Source organism: Staurois parvus, unplaced genomic scaffold (genome assembly GCF_062004578.1).
Source record: "Staurois parvus isolate SC_StPar_1 unplaced genomic scaffold, SC_StPar_1.0 ptg001089l, whole genome shotgun sequence".
NCBI lineage: Eukaryota > Metazoa > Chordata > Amphibia > Anura > Ranidae > Staurois > Staurois parvus.
In genome coordinates, this window is record NW_028318885.1 from 630024 (window position 1) to 649429 (window position 19406).

General features: G+C 41.8%; 1 protein-coding gene and 1 long non-coding RNA gene across 10 annotated transcripts in view; one reads left to right on the forward strand and one right to left on the reverse strand.

Moving 5' to 3' along the window:
* Window positions 1-19406, forward strand: part of NPAS3 (neuronal PAS domain protein 3) — a 671079-nt gene that overhangs the window by 622068 nt on the left and 29605 nt on the right. For all 9 annotated transcript variants that reach the window (XM_089658669.1, XM_089658666.1, XM_089658668.1 and 6 more), the window contains one exon: window positions 5769-5875. In XM_089658669.1, the coding sequence (XP_089514795.1) occupies window positions 5769-5875 (107 nt within the window). The remainder of the gene's footprint in view (window positions 1-5768; window positions 5876-19406) is intronic.
* LOC149440400 (uncharacterized) overlaps window positions 1-19406 on the reverse strand; it is a 48002-nt gene that overhangs the window by 27021 nt on the left and 1575 nt on the right. The gene's annotated exons all lie outside the window — the stretch shown is intronic.

Consider the following 19406-nt stretch of genomic DNA (forward strand, 5'->3'; position numbering starts at 1 on the left):
TCTGTATTCCTGCCTCCAATCACGCACTTGTGAAACTTGGACTCAAAAACCCACACCACATGTGTGTTTTTTGATGTGTTTTGATGCATTCTATAGTATTACAGTAGAAGATGCATTTTTGGCGCACATCTGAAAAGCGCACCAAATTTGCAGCATACCCTCAGTGCACTAGTGTGAAGAGTTCCATAGGAATTAAAGGGATACATTTTCCTTCAGCTTTTTTTTACCCCCCAAAATGCATGAAAGTGAGAGGCCCCTTAAAAGGTAACTCCACTTTTGTGGGAAAAAATTAGCAAACAAAAAAAACATCCAATATAGCAATATATACAATATATATAAATTCACAGGGAGGCGATGGAGGACCTCTGAACACACTATATGAAGAGTGATCACAATTGCTAAGGTGGTGAACTGTTTTCTTCAAGATTTTCACTGGTTTTCACTTTATATGGGGATTTATTGTACTTTTTCATCGTGAAATATGTCTGTGGAGTATATTACTATGTATACATCATTTATTTAGGTGGTGCTGCATTTTTATGTCTTTCTACATGTTTGTAGGTTTGTTATACTACCTATTGGTGAGAGCTGCCATGCACTAGTAAACACAGCGCAGATATATTCCCTCTGTTTTCATTCTGCTGAGCAAGCAGCCTCCTGTGTTTACTATGCATCAGAGCAGTCGCTTGACATAGAGCTGGAAAATAGGGGCAATCGCTGTATTAGAAGAGACTACTACGGTGATTTCCATCTTTCACAGGGATCCCACAGGTATGGAGCATGCATACTTCCATTGATCTGATCTGGACCAATGTAACTATGCTATAAACCTATACTTGGAATTGAGCTGCAAGTTAAAGAAGATAATGTGGCCACTGGATGGCACTGTGGTACTGATTTTTGTATAGGGCGTATTTTAGCTTTTATTATGATAAATACTGTTTAATAAACACAAGACGTCTGTGCAATAAAATCAACGTTTGTGTTTATGGAATATTTAATTAAGAAAAAAGGAAATTTGAGCTTAACTGAAATTGGCACTTTGACTAGTGGCACCCACGGATGTACCCAGCTAGCGTAATGTTTGAAAAAATTAGTTATCCTAATAGATGTTAAGAAGGGATCAATAAAATACAGTCCATTGTATGGATATTTTAGAGCCTTTTAACTCTGGAGGAACCTTTGCTTAGGTCTCACAGATTAATAAAATCTACAGTTTTGGTACATTGGGAAGATCAGCAAGTTGTACAAAGTTTTAAATAGAAGAATAAAGAATTAGAAACCCGTGATGGATAACTTTTATACCGTCCTATGCTCTGTACGACAAACTTATTTTCAGCAATAATTCAAAACGTTCAATGCAAGCAGTAGGGTCGCAGTAGTGGTCAGTGGAAGAATGCCCCTTTAAATTGCCAGGCAGAAAAGAATTCCCCCCTTGCATTGGTCGTCAATGGAACGTTAACCCTTTACAGAGGAAGGCTCAGGTCAGACATTAATTGATTCTTCAAGCCCCCCATCCTTTATGTCCTAAAAAGAAAGTTAATTTTGGGATTCTCGTCTTTTTCTTTTTCATGTCACTCCAAGATGATGGCATGATCATGTGAGCTCAGCTTGGAATGCCATGCAGAAGTTGCAGAGCTTAATTACTTACTGATTGGGCCATATACTGTTCGCCAGAAGTACAGATTACTTCCTACTGTAGGTTACTGCATATGGAACGGGATCTCAGTGGTGCTGTAGGTAGATGGCCATTGTTGGTATATACATATCTGTGTGTATGTTAGTGTTCAATGCACTGTGCCATGATTTCCATTGTTCTGTGTAGCTTCATTAGCTGGCTCATTATTCATGCAATATAATGATGATCATTGCTATTATCACAAGGCTTATTATTACCATTATTAGCGCTATTACAGGTTATTACACGCTTTGTCATTTATATCATTCACCAAGTAATATCCGCTGATTATTATAATTCTGATACAGCCACGCAGAAAGCGTTGTGTCGCCCGCGCTTTGGGTAATTAGTGGCCTCGTTGTTTTCCGCCTTCACGATCCGACAGAAATAATTGCTCGTTAATTACTTCCATTTACATTCACTTTTACAAAGTCTTTAGAAAGGACAAATGAGGGGCAGATTTAACCCCTGTGAGGTGGGAAGATGAAAGAAGTTGCCATCTTTGAACTGCTTTGCATGGGTCTTGGCATGGAATGGGTTACAGCCACAGAGAACCATTTCTGTAAATCATGTGAGGGGTTTAAATTGTCCATTTTCTTTACCAAATCACGGTGTCCTCTGGTAACCGGTTCATTGCCAAACAACAGGCAACAGTTGGTACTGCTGGTATGTCTACTGACAATCCTCTGTGTTGATTGCAGAGGTTAAAAAAAAGAGGAGCATTCGCACAGAGTGATCATTTGTAGGTTTTGTTGCCTTATCACTGACCTTAGCAATAGAGTGTTATTTATGTCAAAATGACCATCAAGCTTTTTGAACATTTTCTTATCACCTAATGAAATAATCAGGTCTGAGTCTGACCAGGCCAGGGTTTTCTTTAACATTTTAGCATATATATGAGTATTTCTTCAACTTAGATTAACCGCATCCTCATTATACTGGTAAGATGTCATCATCACCTTGAACATTCCTGTGGCCAGAAAGCTATAGAGGCGACCTCACCCCAAGAAAACTAAACTTTACAGCCCTTACCTGAAAAAAAGAAATTCACATCCCATAATATACATAGCACACTGTAAGAGTGTGTGTATGTTTTTAGGGAACAAGCATAGACTGGTTGTCATGAAAGAGCTCCAGCCTTCGTTGTTGGAAAGCAGTCTGAATTGTCATAAAGAGTGGTGGTGGTCAGCTCTCTCTATAGTCTTCTGAAAGGCTGTACAAAATATTATTTCGCATTTCACTGAGCCATCATTGGCAGAGAATAATGTAATTGTTTAAAGTTCACCAAACTTTTTTTTATAGTGATGTTTTAAAAGGTAGCTCTACATGTGATTCCCCATACAGCACCATCATTAGTAGGTATGCCCTGTGTAGTGCCTTAAAATATGTTGGAGGCTTTGATTTCATTTTCTGCTACACTGTATACAATCTTTAAGATAAAAGAACATATAAAATACAAAAACAAATGAACCCAAAGTCAGGAATTCCAACAGTAAAACACTGGGGAGCCACCAAAATCATAGAAATGGATAGTACTAGATTGATGCTGACCCGCCTTTTTGCCCTCTTCCTCTGTCGCCCTCTCTTCATTATAAACCCCCCCCTTTTTTTTTACTGCTCATTTTCAGTCTTAGATACTAGATTACATTCTACTTCACAGTCCCTGTAAATGTAATGATTTATGCGGTTCATTTATATTCATTAATGTGCTGAGGTCCCACCCACCTATACCTCATAGTATGTTTTGTTTAGATTCCTTAGCCATTGCCTCAACATTTATAAAAATGGACTAAACTGAAATAATTAATTAAATTAAGTATGTAATAATTAAATACTAATATCATTAATACCAATGGCCCATACACACGATAAGAAAATCATACGAAAGTTTCCACATGAGGAACGATTGGCCGATTATCTTATCATTAGTATACTGCTTTCTAAAGCCAATTCCGACTTTTCAGATGAAACAAGCTAGAACACAATGTCTGATTTTCGTTTAATATGTACAATAATCATATGGAAATGTGTATCAGATGTGATAATCAATGCTATTCACTTAAAGTGATCTTAAACCTTCCTTTTGTTTTTTTTTTTAAACCAGAATAACAAACATGTCTATATTTTCTTGCTCTGTGCAATGTTTTTGTTCAGCGTAGCCTCGAACTTCCTCTTCTGGGGTCCCCCACTGGTAATCCAGGGTCCTCCTCTTCGGCAAGTGCCCCCATGAAAAGCCGTTCTCCATGGGGGCACACGTGCGGGCTCACTCCCGAGCCGCCCCGTCTGCATCCATTGACGCAGAGCAGGCAGCTCGGCCCTGCCCCCCACTCCCATGTCACAGGATTTGATTGACAGCAGTGGGAGCCAATGGCTCCCGCTGCTATCAATCTGCCCAATGAGGAGGGAGACAGCGGCTAGAGCCGCTGCTCTCACGCACATTGCTGGATCAGATCAGGCTCAGGTGAGTAAAATGTGGGCAGCTGGGGGGGAGCTCCAGCACAGAAGGTTCTTCACCTAATGCATAGAACACATTAGGCTGTCTAAGGCTTTAGAACGACTTTAATCTTTCAGTGGTCATAAAGTTATGGCTGATAGGTGCATGTTTGACCTGCAACGTCATTCTTAGGGTGGTGCAGTTTTTGGCTAGCACTATGTAATGTTAGTGTGCCACTATTCTAGGACTGTAGTGTCGACAGGCTCCCTATCAAATATTTTGTACATCTTATCAGATAATAACATAATAACTGTGTAAACCTTCTGCACAAGGGCACCAAAGTACATTCAGGCCCAGGCAGGTTGCTACCAGAGTCTCAGGTGGTCACAGTCCCATTCCTATGGGGCTCTGGAGAAAACCATATTGAATGGGGGTGTATTAGCAGGAAGCACTGTTGGGTGTAACACTCATATCCATCAAGCTACCAAACTTGTTTGCACCATGAACAAGACCACACTGATAAGTAAATGTAGTTGTTTTGCCCAAAGTCACATGCAGGCAGTAGGCTCAAATACACCAAACTGTAGTGAATGTGACTTGCCATAAAGCTATTATGGAAAATAAATGATACATTAAACTTAGTAGATTGAGCCTTATGATCTTATACAATAACGTAGACATTAATGTCAGTGGACCCTTTGGGGTTGATTTACTGAAGGCAAATAGACTGTGCACTTTGAAAAGGACAGTTGTACTCTGAAAATGCCGTTGCTCCAGAGCTTAGTAAATGAGGTAAAGCTTCACTTTGCAAAGAATACCCAATCACGTGCAATGAAAATAAAAAAATGCATTTTTGCTTGCACAGGATTGGATGATGGAAGTCAGCAGAGCTTCTGCTCATTTACTTAGCTCTGGAGCATGTTTCCATAGTTCACAACCAATCATAGGATCCATTTGGTACTCTGTCAGAAATAGGATCTGTATATGGTGTCACTGCAAAGTCATCATCATACAATGACCACATCCTCAACTGCAACTACAATCACTGGAGACCACACCGCCTGTATAGATTTATGCAGTCAGAACTGTGGTGAGTTACCCTAGGTTCACATCTGTGCGGGTGGTGCCGCTGCGGATCCGCACAAAAATCCGTGCAGCTGCACCACCCGCACAGAGAAATGTGGACCCGCGGGTGGTAGTTCTAATAGCACGCCGCCCGCACTGGAAAATGCAACCGTACTGGGAACCGAGGTTCCCGTGCGGGCTGCGTTTTCCAAAGAAGTGCAGGGACTTCTTCCCTGTGTGTCACGGGCACAGGAGTCCATTCAAATGAATGGGCTCTCGTGCCCGTGCAAAACGCAGCCTGCATGTCCGCGTAGATGTGAACCGGGGGTTAGGATTCATACTTAGTAAATGCACTGCTTCAGTGTTTAGAGATCTTTGGTCCACCTTAATGACTAATCACAGGCAGGTTAAGCTTCCTGTATCACAGTAAAATGAACATGCTACACGTTGATACATAAGACAGGGTGAACCTTTTTTGACAAATTTGGGCAATGTTTGTTTATAACCTCTTATATCAGTTCCTTGTTTGCTTGTATTGCCTCTAAAGTCAACATTTACATTTTTTTACATTAACTTTCATGACTGTTTCAGAATCAGTGACTACATGGACCTCAATGCTGTGGATCTAATGGGTAAAAGATGCTATCACTTTATCCATGCTGAAGATGTGGAAGGAATCAGGCACAGCCACCTGGACTGTGAGTATGTTGTAAAGATATCTAGAGGTTTGCTAATGCAAACCATATTTCCATGGCACACCTATGTTTTATTTTATTTATTACAGGTACTTATATAGCGCTGTCAATTTCACAGAGCTTTACATATATATTGTACGCTCACATAGTTACATAGTTAATCTGGTTGAAAAAAGGCAAAAGTCCATCCAGTTCAACCATTAAAAAAAAAAACTTATAATCCTACACCCACAGTTGATCCAGAGAAAGGCAAAAAAACCAGCAAAGCATGATCCAATTTGCTCCTGCAGGAGAAAAAAATTCCTTCCTGATCTCCCACGAGGTAATAGGATATTCCCTGGATCAACTTTACCTATAAATGTTAGTATCCAGTTATATTCTGTGTATCTAAGAAAGAATCCAGGCCTTTTTTAAAGCAATCCACTGAGCTGGCCAGAACCAACTCTTGAAGTCTATTCCACATTTTCACAGCTCTCACTGTAAAGAAACCTTTCCATGTTTGGAGATTACATTTCTTTTCCTCCAGACGTAGAGTGTGCCCCCTTGTCTGCTGTGATGACTTCAGGGTGAATAACTCTACACCGAGTTCACTATATGAACCACTGATGTATTTATACATGTTGATCATATCCCCCCTTAATCTCCTCTTCTCAAGAGAATAAATTCAGTTCCTCTAATCCTTCCTCATAGCTGATCTCCTCCATGCTTCGTATCAGTTTGGTTGCCCTTCTCTGCACTTTCTCCAGTTCCCCAATGTTCTTTTTGTGAATTGGTGCCCAAACTGAACTGCATATTCCAGATGAGGTGTTACTAATGATTTATACAGGAGGAAATTCTCTCTCTCTCTCTGGAGTCTATATCTCTTTTAATACAAGAGAGGATTTTGCTCGCTTCAGAAACCGCACTTTGACATTGCATGCCATTATTAAGTTTGTGATCTACCAGAACTCCCATATCCTTCTCCACCATTGATTCCCCCAGTTGTAACCCCCTTAGTATGTATGATGCATGCATCAGTCCCTAATCCTCAAGGGGCATACAATCTAAAGTCCCTCACTCACATTCATGCATACACATACTAGGGCCAGTTTAGACAGGAGCTAATTAACCTACCAGCATGTCTTCGGAGTGTGGGAGGAAACTGGAGTACCCAGAAGAAACCCACACAGACACAGGGAGAACATACACACTGGTGCCATGGTGGTTAAAATTCAGAACCTACAAATACTGCAGCTGCTGACTTAAAATAAGGACACTTACCTGTCCACGGATCCAGCAATGTCCTCACCCAAGCCAATTCTTTAATCAACTTCGGGTGCAGGTGCGGCATCATCAGTAAGGGAAACCAAAAGTGAAGCCTTGGGTCTTCACAGCCGGTTTCCTACTGCACATGTGCAAAGCGCGCTGTGCTTTGTGAATGGTCCCACAGTCTTCTGCTGGGACCTGTGAAGTTGTTCCAGAAGGCTGTGGGGGAAGGAGGGGAGGCAAACTTCTGGCTCAGATTGCCGTGGCACATGTGACTGGAAGAGGGGGTGGGTACCTGTCAAAACTAGTGCTAAATGTTGCAGTGGGGGGGGGGGGGCAAACAAGCAGAACTTCCCCTTTTGTGTGAAGTTCCGCTTTAAGAAGTGAAAAATGAATGTACCCGCACACTTATTAACTATAAATCAGAAATCAAGAGGGTTGACTGTATGATGACCAGAAGTTGTTGGCCAGTGACCACTGTCTCATAGTGTAGTAAATATGAAATGCATATTCATTTCCCAATATCATCTCTCCCTGAATACTTACAGACCAAACATAAAATATTACATGGTGTACCAACGAGGCAGTCAACTATCTTCAACATTTTTCAGTTCTTTGGTCATGCTCTGTGTAGCCTTTTTTACAGATCCAGGCAAGTGTATAGCCATAATTTATAACTGCCCCCGGCATGCAGCGATAGTCCCAGTTTTGTTCTTTATTTGTCGTTCTAGAAATGACTCTAGTTTTAAAAATTGAAACACTGTACCTCTAATTTTTATATATGTTTGGTTGTTGTTGTTTTTTTTAACATTCTTAATGCAAAGCCTCTGACTTCAGCATTGTCTGAGGCACAGATCTCGGAGGTCAGTCTGTATCTGCACTTGTTCTTGGCTAGTGACATAATAGCGGAGATTTTCTAAAACATAGAATCTGGTGCAGCTGTGCATAGTAACCAATCAGCTTCTAACTTCACCTTGTTCATTTAAGCTTTGACAATAAAACCTGGAAGCTGATTGGTTACTATGCAGAGCTACACCAGATTCTGTGTGCACTAGTTTTTAGTAAATCTCCAAAATATTACAGATAATGTCAGCATGACAGACAGGAAACTAGCATTTGCAGTGCAGCTTCCATGTTTTCCCCAGCATAGATTTCCCTTAAAGTGATATTAAAGGCAAATTTAAAAAAAAATGGGAGGGAGAGTCCAAGGAGAGCCAAGGCTCTCATGCACATCTCTGGAAGGTGAAAGGCTAAGGTTAATATTAAGGGGGCTGCTGCACCCTGAAGGTTTTTTTTACCTTCATGCATAGAATACATGGAGGTAAAAAACCTTGAGCCTTTACAACCACTTTCAATTATTATGTAGAAAAGATAAATATTTAAAGTGCAAATTGTAATAATTTCTAGTTTTCTGCTTAAATGGTTCCTAAAATGTGTTCTGACTATTTTTAATCAGAATAATAAATAAAGTCAGTTGTGTAAAAAAATAAAGAGTTGTGATTAAAAACCAAAGGTAACAATGACCACTAAATCTGTACTGCACTTTTTTGATCAGTACCAATGACCATTCAACAATAATGTAGCAAGCAACGGTGCTGTATGTTTTAAGTATTAAAGTGAGAAAAGGTATTTATTACTCTTTATTATTTTTTTGTATTAGTATTTAGATAAAAATGAAATCACATTTTATAAATATCTCTATAAAACAATACTTAATAAATTCATTTTTTTTCATGAAGCAGTTCATCAGTGATAATGTGAAAAGTACAGTATCTTGTAGTAACCAATCCGAATCTTTCATCAGCAGAATGAAGATTGCTGTTTGGGTTGCTATGGGTCACTGCACTTTGCTCTTCGCAGATCCCTTGTTCACATGGCTTATATGACTTCATGGTAGTTAAAGTCTGTGTTTGCTTCATCCAAGTGTTCTCTGTGTCCCTGTGTTTCTATCTCCACCTCAGGGACACATTCTCTCTGCCATCTGATAAATGGAATATGGATGTTCGAGCCATTTTTATGGCTGTTTCATTCAATGTTAAAGTCCTAACTGAGCCCTAAATTACAAAAGCAGAAGCTGCCAGGAGCAGGCGGGTGTCATTTGGCTCACAGAAAGGTCACCCTGTCTGCCTCCGGAGTGTCTACAGCTGCTAATATCTCCTGTACATATGAAGGACATTGTGGGACTGCTAGACATCACTTAAAGAGGCACAACCAGCAGGATAGCAGGGAAGCCTGTGCTCCTGAAAATTACTGGGTAACACCACTGTTTAGTCCAACCAGGGAGCAACATTACTATCATACATCAGCATTGTAAACTAAAATGATAATGACTTCACTAACCCTTGAATAGATTTTGAATATTTCAGTAAAATATATTTAGCTAAAGGAGCTGTTATATGGACTTCATTTTACAGTAGCAAGTACAGAGACCAATCTTCAGTTATCTGCAGTTACCTTTCCTAAAATGTTCACTCTTCAACTTTTTAATCAGCATACCAGTTTTAGGAAAATCAATGTATTCTGTAAATACAAATTTTTAAAAATGAAGAAAAGAGCGATATCAACAAAAACTCAAGTTTAAACAGAGCGGAACTTCATATTATTGAGGACAGACTGCTCCTAACACACTTGTTTGTGAGATCACTGATGTCCATTTACCTAAAGTGGCCAATTCACATCTCGGCTTTCATTGGTTTAGAATAGTAGAATACTGAAAATGTTTGATTCGTTTTCAGAAAAGTGTTTGACTTGACATCCACCAGTTTGACAGCCCCCTTACCAGGGAATATATTACAACTATACCTGAAAATGGTGCCTTTGCTCTCAGCACCACCAAGTCTTAGCTGGCAGACCCACCAGTCCTTTATCCCCAACATTAACCCTCCATATCACGCTAACATTAAGCCTGTGCAGTTGACGTTTGTTTTTGCCACCCTTCAACCGCTTCCCCTTAAGCGGCAAGAGGCAGTGGACAGGGATGTTTACATGCCGTGGAAGTGATACTTCGCTTTGCGCCCACAACAAAGTCTACTCAACAAGTAGCGACACTTTCCGGTAAACAGGGAGGCAACGCAAACGCCCTGCAACCACTTGCACTGCATGAAGTTGTGGCACACTCTGCAGAGCTCAGTGAGGAGAGCTCTGAGAGCTGATTGGAGGGAAGGGACATACCCCCCTCCACATAGCACACAGAAACAGAGCTGAGGCTGTCAGTCTGCTGGAGGTCCTTCCCATCACTCTTTTTCTCTTGGTGTCAAGAAAACGTTTCAGAAGTGACTGATAGTAGAGGAACAAGACAGCAGACAGAAATGACACTTAGTGCTCGGGATTGAGACAAGTACACATAAAAGAATATGCTTTGTTCATATTTCATATCTGAGGTTTACAACCACTTCAATAATTAGGGGGCCAGGCAAGATCTTCTTTGTCAAGCAGACAGGAAATTGCATTCTTGCTATGGTAATCCTCGTGCATTGCAGTGTGCTTAGCAGTTTCTCAGTTTCCTTGCAGAGGCCCCCATTGACTCTTGTATTAAAAGTCCTGTTCTCTAGAAATTACTGATGACAGAAGAATTATTAAAGAAAATTGTATGATCAGAAATGATCTAGGAAGCGCTGATTGAGGGGAGCATAAACTTTTTATTTCTGATTCAGAGATGCTCAGTTGTAAAAGGTTTGTGGCTTTTCTGATAAAATCGTAGATGCAGATATTATCAGAAGGTTGGCATAAGCATTTCAATATTTCTTGATCTCAGCCTCCTGTAAGCTTTTGCTTACAAAGAGGGAGGAACAGCACTGTCAGCCAATCAGGGCTCTACTAATTTTCACAGTGCTTTTAGTCCAACACTGGGTACTTTTTATCCTTCGTCCCCCACCACAAGTCATTCATACCTGAAATATAACCAGAGGTCTCAGTTCTGATCTTCATTCCCCACAAAGCATGCATCCTGAACCTCCTGGGCCATCTGCATTCTTTCAGCCTATGAACAAGCCTTGTGCTGAAGTGAATAGAGGGACGCAGTGAGGGATGGAGAAGGAGAGAAAGTGAAACTGATCAGCCAGGGTGGAGTAGAGAGAAAGTGAAACTGATCAGCCAGGGTCATTATAGGGCTGTATTTCAGGTTTGCATTATGTATTACAAAATGGGGATAGGGAGGTGAGCCCAAAAGTGGGGAGGGAGTTTACTAAGAATGGAAATTTCCTTTTTTAATATGACTTATTTCTGTAGTACCTTAGTTACGTTTTTTCACAACAGTCCCACTCTTTGGACTTTGCAATGACATGACAGCTGACAATATAAATACAATGGGGTTAATTTACTAAAATTGAAGAGTGCATATTCTGGTGCAGCTCTGCATAGTAACCAACCAATTTCCTTTTTTTTTTTTATCAAACAAGTTAGAAGCTCATTGGCTACTGCACAGTTGCACCAGATTTTGCACTCTCCAGTTTTAGTAAATTAATACCAGTGCTTCCCATGTGTGCAGCAAAGCATGCTATTTTACCACCAAGTAAAGTAGCATGGAAAAATGTCCACATAATACATCTTGGTATATTGTCCCCTGTATCTATAAGTTTTATATTTGATTGGGTTGTACCTTAGACAACTAAGACCACATTACCATTGAGGAAGGGAGGAGGGTGGCATTTTTCTATCAATTTTTAATTGGTAGTATCACTATAAATGTAAATATTCCTATTTAATTACAGATGAATCATAGCTGATTCTTGAAATGGTGTTTGTTCCAGAGATTACATTTTTTTGATATATACATTTTTAAATTGCTAAGCATGTTCATGCAAGCATTATCCAGTATACATCCTTTTGCTTTATTTTCTGTGCTTTCTCTACATAAAACTGCAAGGATTATGATAGTGTACTAGCAGTGGAACAAGGAAATACTTCTCATTATACCTGGAGACTAGCTGAAAAATGATCTCCTTGACTCACAGCAAAAGTGTACCCCATCGCAGCCTATAGAACTAGATGTCAATGCATGACTTTGAATCACACAATGCACCACTTAGTGCTGAGCCAGAGCAAAGTACTACCCAGAAACCCCAGATAAAACGGACAACACGCTACATTACAAAAGTCTTTATCCAAGTGACTTTGTTGACAATAGCTGAAGATCCTACGGAATCTGACTCTTTTGAAAGCGTTGATTTTTTTTGGTCCCCTGCTGGGAACTGTGGTTCTTCCCTCCGCCCCTACAACACTAAAAGAAACAATAGTGACATAGGGGCCAGTAGATTAAACCACAAAGCAGATTGTGCAGGATCTTCAGCTGGTAGTCATGCATAGATTTAATGTAGCCATCAGTCGCTTAACCCATAAATAAAAGTCTGGGGAAAAAACATAAGTAGTACAAGTTGAGAGCTCATCAAATTTCCAGGAAGTCTACTTTGAGTAATGACATGCAGCTGTCACTGCAGAACAGGCATGTAAATCAAAACTGGCTACATGGAGCACTGAAATGCATGAAAGGATGAAAAAAAAGAAAACAATATTTTTAAGAAAAAAAAAATAGTTTGTTATACAAGGGTGCTTTTGCAAAGTAAATGTCATCCAGATAAAGGTTAGTTCTACTTTAATTGTTACAATGTTCTGTTTTTATTTGTTAGCTAATATTGTGACAATGCAGTTTGTGCATCACCAATGTGCACACACCCATAAGCCCTGTGAATTAGTTAGCACAATATTATTGAATCGTTTCATTATATTATTTGTAAGTACTGCTTTCACTTTGCCTATTCCTGGTCATTCCCCAGTGAGATCCTACCTCCAGCACAGACATTGGTCTTTTCCCTGTATCCCACCTCCAGAAAAGATTGTTTTTTTCCCTGAATCCCACCTCCAGCACACATTGGTCTTTCCCCTGTATCCCACCTCCAGAACACATTGGTCTTCTCCCTGTATCCCACCTCCAGCACACATTGGTCTTTCCCCTGTATCCCACCTCCAGAACACATTGGTCTTCTCCCTGTATCCCACCTCCAGAACACATTGGTCTTCTCCCTGTATCCCACCTCCAGCACACATTGTTTTTTCCCTGTATCCCACCTCCATAACACATTGGTCTTCTCCCTGTATCCCACCTCCAGAACACATTGGTCTTTCCCTGTATCCCACCTCCAGAACACATTGGTCTTTCCCTGTATCCCACCTCCAGAACACATTGGTCTTTCCCCTGTATCCCACCTCCAGAACACATTGGTCTTTTTCTGTATCCCACCTCCAGCACACATTGGTCTTTCCCTGTATCCCACCTCCAGAACACATTGGTCTTTCCCTGTATCCCACCTCCAGAACACATTGGTCTTTCCCCTGTATCCCACCTCCAGAACACATTGGTCTTTCCCTGTATCCCACCTCCAGCACACACTGGTCTTTCCCTGTATCCCACCTCCAGAACACATTGGTCTTCTCCCTGTATCCCACCTCCAGAACACATTGGTCTTTCCCTGTATCCCACCTCCAGCACACATTGGTCTTTCCCTGTATCCCACCTCCAGAACACATTGGTCTTCTCCCTGTATCCCACCTCCAGCACAGACATTGGTTTTCTCCCTGTATCCCACCTCCAGCACACATTGTTTTTTCCCTGTATCCCACCTCCAGAACACATTGGTCTTCTCCCTGTATCCCACCTCCAGCACACATTGGTCTTCTCCCTGTATCCCACCTCCAGAACACATTGGTCTTCTCCCTGTATCCCACCTCCAGAACACATTGGTCTTCTCCCTGTATCCCACCTCCAGCACACATTGGTCTTCTCCCTGAATCCCACCTCCAGCACACATTGTTTTTTTTCCTGTATCCCACCTCCATAACACATTGGTCTTTCCCCTGTATCCCACCTCCAGAACACATTGGTCTTCTCCCTGTATCCCACCTCCAGCACACATTGTTTTTTCCCTGTATCCCACCTCCATAACACATTGGTCTTTCCCCTGTATCCCACCTCCAGAACACATTGGTCTTTCCCTGTATCCCACCTCCAGAACACATTGGTCTTTCCCTGTATCCCAGCTCCAGAACACATTGGTCTTCTCCCTGTATCCCACCTCCAGAACACATTGGTCTTCTCCCTGTATCCCACCTCCAGAACACATTGGTCTTTCCCTGTATCCCACCTCCAGCACACATTGGTCTTTCCCTGTATCCCACCTCCAGAACACATTGGTCTTCTCCCTGTATCCCACCTCCAGCACAGACATTGGTCTTCTCCCTGTATCCCACCTCCAGCACACATTGTTTTTTCCCTGTATCCCACCTCCAGAACACATTGGTCTTCTCCCTGTATCCCACCTCCAGCACACATTGGTCTTCTCCCTGTATCCCACCTCCAGCACACATTGTTTTTTTTCCTGTATCCCACCTCCATAACACATTGGTCTTTTTCTGTATCCCACCTCCAGCACACATTGGTCTTTCCCTGTATCCCACCTCCAGAACACATTGGTCTTTCCCTGTATCCCACCTCCAGAACACATTGGTCTTTCCCTGTATCCCACCTCCAGCACACATTGGTCTTTCCCTGTATCCCACCTCCAGAACACATTGGTCTTCTCCCTGTATCCCACCTCCAGAACACATTGGTCTTTCCCTGTATCCCACCTCCAGAACACATTGGTCTTCTCCCTGTATCCCACCTCCAGCACAGACATTGGTCTTCTCCCTGTATCCCACCTCCAGCACACATTGTTTTTTCCCTGTATCCCACCTCCAGAACACATTGGTCTTCTCCCTGTATCCCACCTCCAGCACACATTGGTCTTCTCCCTGTATCCCACCTCCAGAACACATTGGTCTTCTCCCTGTATCCCACCTCCAGAACACATTGGTCTTCTCCCTGTATCCCACCTCCAGCACACATTGGTCTTCTCCCTGTATCCCACCTCCAGAACACATTGGTCTTCTCCCTGTATCCCACCTCCAGCACACATTGTTTTTTTTCCTGTATCCCACCTCCATAACACATTAGTCTTCTCCCTGTATCCCACCTCCAGAACACATTGGTCTTTCCCTGTATCCCACCTCCAGAACACATTGGTCTTTCCCCTGTATCCCACCTCCAGAACACATTGGTCTTTCCCCTGTATCCCACCTCCAGCACGCTTTGGACTTTCCCTGTATCCCACCCCCAGAACACGTTGATCTTTCCCCTGTATCCCTCCTTCAGAATACACTGTCATATTCTGCACTCCTCTTCTGCACAAACTGCCCGCTGGCTTGCCATCCGCACTGCTCTCCTGCACCTCCTGCCCTCTGTCATACCCTTTGCACTCCTGCACATACTTCCCTCTGTTATGCTCTCCACCCCTATCCTGAACATACTGCCTGCTGCCATACCCTCTGCATTCCGCATATACTGCACATAAAGACACTTCTTTATCATTGTTTATTATATCCTCAACCTTTCCCATTCTGGAACGGGCACTTTTTTGCTGGTAAAAATAAAATAGATACACCTGACCTCTCATCTCTCAGATAATAGTTTGCATCTGTTGCTAAATGCGGGGGAAGAGGTAGAATATTCTCACAATCTGGTGTTTTTTATTTGTGAAAATAAATCAAACGTCCAACAATAAGAAGTGTGCCGTTTGTTCCAAGGCAGTGTTTAGGCATATGTGCTTTCTAACGCCCAATTTAATGCATATTAAAAATAAAATCCATTTACTGACCTTCTTGTATGGTGAAGGACACAGAGAAACTTTAGTTTCCCAAATCCCAGAGACTTCACGGCTTTTCCGTCCGTGTGTGATCACCCACTCTCCCCTTACACCCCCTCCCCGCTGCGTCCCTCAGCGTTCAGGCGTCATCTGGCGTTTGTTTTTAAAGCTGCCGCGGAGGACGGAGCTGACTGTCAGGGTGCCGTGGGCGAGAGGTGCAGATTAAAGCAGTTTTATTCCTTTTCATGTTGAAGCTGCCAGTTTGGTGACTGGAGAGAGGAAAGTGGAGGGGGGGAGACAATGAGAGAGAAAGGCTCTGCCAGTCACACTGCAGCCAAACCTTATTCTTTCCAGTTATTAAACTGCCTTGTCGAGGAACGTCCCTCTCTAGACAGGTGTTTGGAGGAATACAAGGACATGTGTAGTAAAATACCAATTGATTGTACTAAGGCAGGGTTAAGTTGCTCTCCCTCTGGCAATAAAAAGCTTTAATAGCAGGCAGATTCAGCATCCTTTGTGACAGGTGTCAAGGATTGTCAAACCTCTCCATCTCTGTATTCACTGGCTCTGTCCTCTCAATACCATCAACTTTCATATTTATTCTTGTTGTATTATAGGCAATTTATTTTTAAAAACGTATGTTTTTATATCATTGGATTGCACACAGCATTAGCTAGGAACACATGTTAAGGAGAATGTATACTTAAAAACTAGGAAATTAGTTCTTAGAAGTATTAGAATTGTCCTGTGCAATTAGCTACAATGCATTTGTGGCTCATAATATAGTCCGTTTTTGTGGCTATCGTCTGCCTCCATCCATAGCCAGTTCTGCCTGTGATCTGGCCAGTAGAATAATTACCACTTTTGGTTGCTAATTGTCTTGCCATATTGGGCGCCCATGAAAATTATCTTCACTCTCGAGTCAATCCAGTCAAAGCTTGGTTCACATTACTGTGTGTTGACGAATGCGTTCAAAATTGATTGCGCTGCCCAACACACATACTAATGCACTTCTCTTTAGCAGATGCACAGAGATGTCATTAATTCTTAATGGTACCCCCATGCATTGGCATACGCAGTGCGTCTTCAGTGTGGCACCATTTTAAAAAAAGGTAAGATGTGTGCCACATCCTAAAACTAGACAAAAAAAGGGGCTTGTTGCCAGAAAAAGGCAGAATTTTATCAGAACAAGAGGCAATTTGGCATAAAATTACATTTTATTAATACATACTTAAAAATCTGCATAAAAACAAAAAAAGCTGCAACAACACCAGACCACCATATGTCTGATACTAAATGTTACCCAACCCTGAGATGGAGCTTAAAAGGAGCACTGTGACTTAGACAGAAATAAAAAACAAAAAAAAGCTACAACAACACCAGACCACCATATGTCTGATACTAAATGTTACCCAACCCTGAGATGGAGTTTAAAAGGGGCACTGTGTCGGTGCAATTGATAGCCCCTGTGGGGGCATGTTTTGTCGCCTCTGTTTTATACTGCTTAAAACTAATAAAAACTATTGAAATACAAAAGGGGCACTGTGACTTAGACAAATATTCATTTGTGTGTTAAACACAAAAAACATTACAGTAGCTTGGTAAAATCATATACTGTAGGCGTCAGTCCTCTATATCAGCATCCATAAGCTCTCCGTACTCATAAGTTAATGCATTTTACAAAGGTTATCTTTTCCTCAGGATTGGTTAGGTGGATGTTGCTGTAAAATGTAAAATACAAAGTTGATACAAATTTCACATATTAGCGTACATAAGTTACCAATAACTTGATGTTAATTAGTATATCATGCTTGCCAGATCAGATCAGGCAAACATGATATACTTATTCATATCGGATGTAAAGCTGTTGGTATCCTGTGTACTCTAAAATGTTATTATTATTATTATACAGGATTTATATAGCGCCAACAGTTTGCGCAGCGCTTTACAATGTAAGTGAGACAGTACAATTACAATACATTTCAGTACAGAAGGAATAGGAGGGCCCTGGTCGTGGAGCTTACAAACTAAAGGAAGGGGGAAGTGATACAAAAGGTGATAGCTGCGGAGGATGATCTGGCGGAGGTGATTCAAGTACAGTTCTTAGGTGGAGGTAGGGTAGGCTTCCCTGAAGAAGTGAGTTTTCAAAGATCGCCTAAAGGCAGACAGGGTGGGGGCTGACCGGACATGCTGTGGTAGGGATTTCCAGAGGATGGGAGAGGCTCTGTAGAAGTCCTGGAGGCGAGCGTGGGAGGAGGTGATGAGGGAGCTAGAGAGGAAGATATCATGGGAGGAGCGAAGTGGGCGATTTGGGCGGTATCTGCAGATGAGGTTGGCACTGTAGCTAGGGATGGCTTTGTAAGCTGTGGTTAGTATTTTGAATTTTATACATTGGGTTAGTGGAAGCCAGTGGAGGGATTGGCAGAGAGGGGCAGCAGTCGCTGATCGTTTGGCAAGGTTTATGAGTCTAGCAGTAGCATTCATAATAGACTGAAGGGAGGATAGCCTGTGTAACGGTAGACCAGTGAGGAGGGAGTTGCAGTAGTCAAGGAGGGATATAACCAAGGCGTGGATAAGTTGTTTTTTGGTGTCATTGGTCAGAAAGGGGCAGATTTTGGAAATGTTCCAGAGGTTGAGGCGGCAGGATTTAGCCAGTGAGTGGATGTGGAGCCCAAAGGAGAGGTCAGAGTCTAGGATTACGCCTAGCACCCTGGCATGAGGGGAAGGACCAATGGTTGTGCTGTTGATCTTAATGGTAAAGCCATGAGTGGGGGATCGGGGAGGAGGAAATATTACAAGCTCAGTTTTTGAAAGATTGAGTTTGAGGTAGTGATGTGACATCCATGCTGATATGTCCCTTAGTAGATTTGTGATATGTGAGGAGATTGAGGGAATGAGCTGGGGAGTGGAGAGATAGATCTGGGTGTCATCAGCATAGAGGTGGTATTGGAAGCCATGGGAGGTTATCAGTTGGCCCAGGGAGGAGGTATAGAGAGAGAAAAGGAGGGGCCCAAGAGCAGAACCTTACGGTAGCCCAACAGAAAGCGGAGCGGAGGAGTTGTATGTGATACTGAAAGTGCGCTGAGAAAGGTAAGAGGAGAACCAGGAGAGACCAGAGTCACGGAGGCCAATGGAGTGGAGTTTACTGAGGAGGAGCGGGTGGTCGACTGTGTCAAAGGCAGCGGAAAGGTCAAGGAGTATGAGTATGGAGTAATGGCCGTTGGTTTTAGCAGTAAAATTTGAAATTTATATGAAAAAAATTCTCATCAGAACTTTCTTAGAACAATATTTCATGCCATTAGCTAATTTATTTTAAAAGCCCTAAAATTCTGTCCAGATCTGCTATATCAATGTAATCCCAGACAAGGTGAAACAGGTTTCATTACAATACATGTATGTACAGTTTTTCATATGACTTTTCCTCAAAGATAACCACATTCACAGTTCGAATTTTCATTGTTCAAGACAAATGTTTCCATTCTTTGAATTTGTTTTCGTCATTATGATTGAACGACTGTTGATTTGACCCCACTATTAGAAAATCAAATGTTCTGAAAATTAAAATCTTTTTATAAAATTCTATTAGTGCATGGCCTGTTTTACTACTGTTCCCC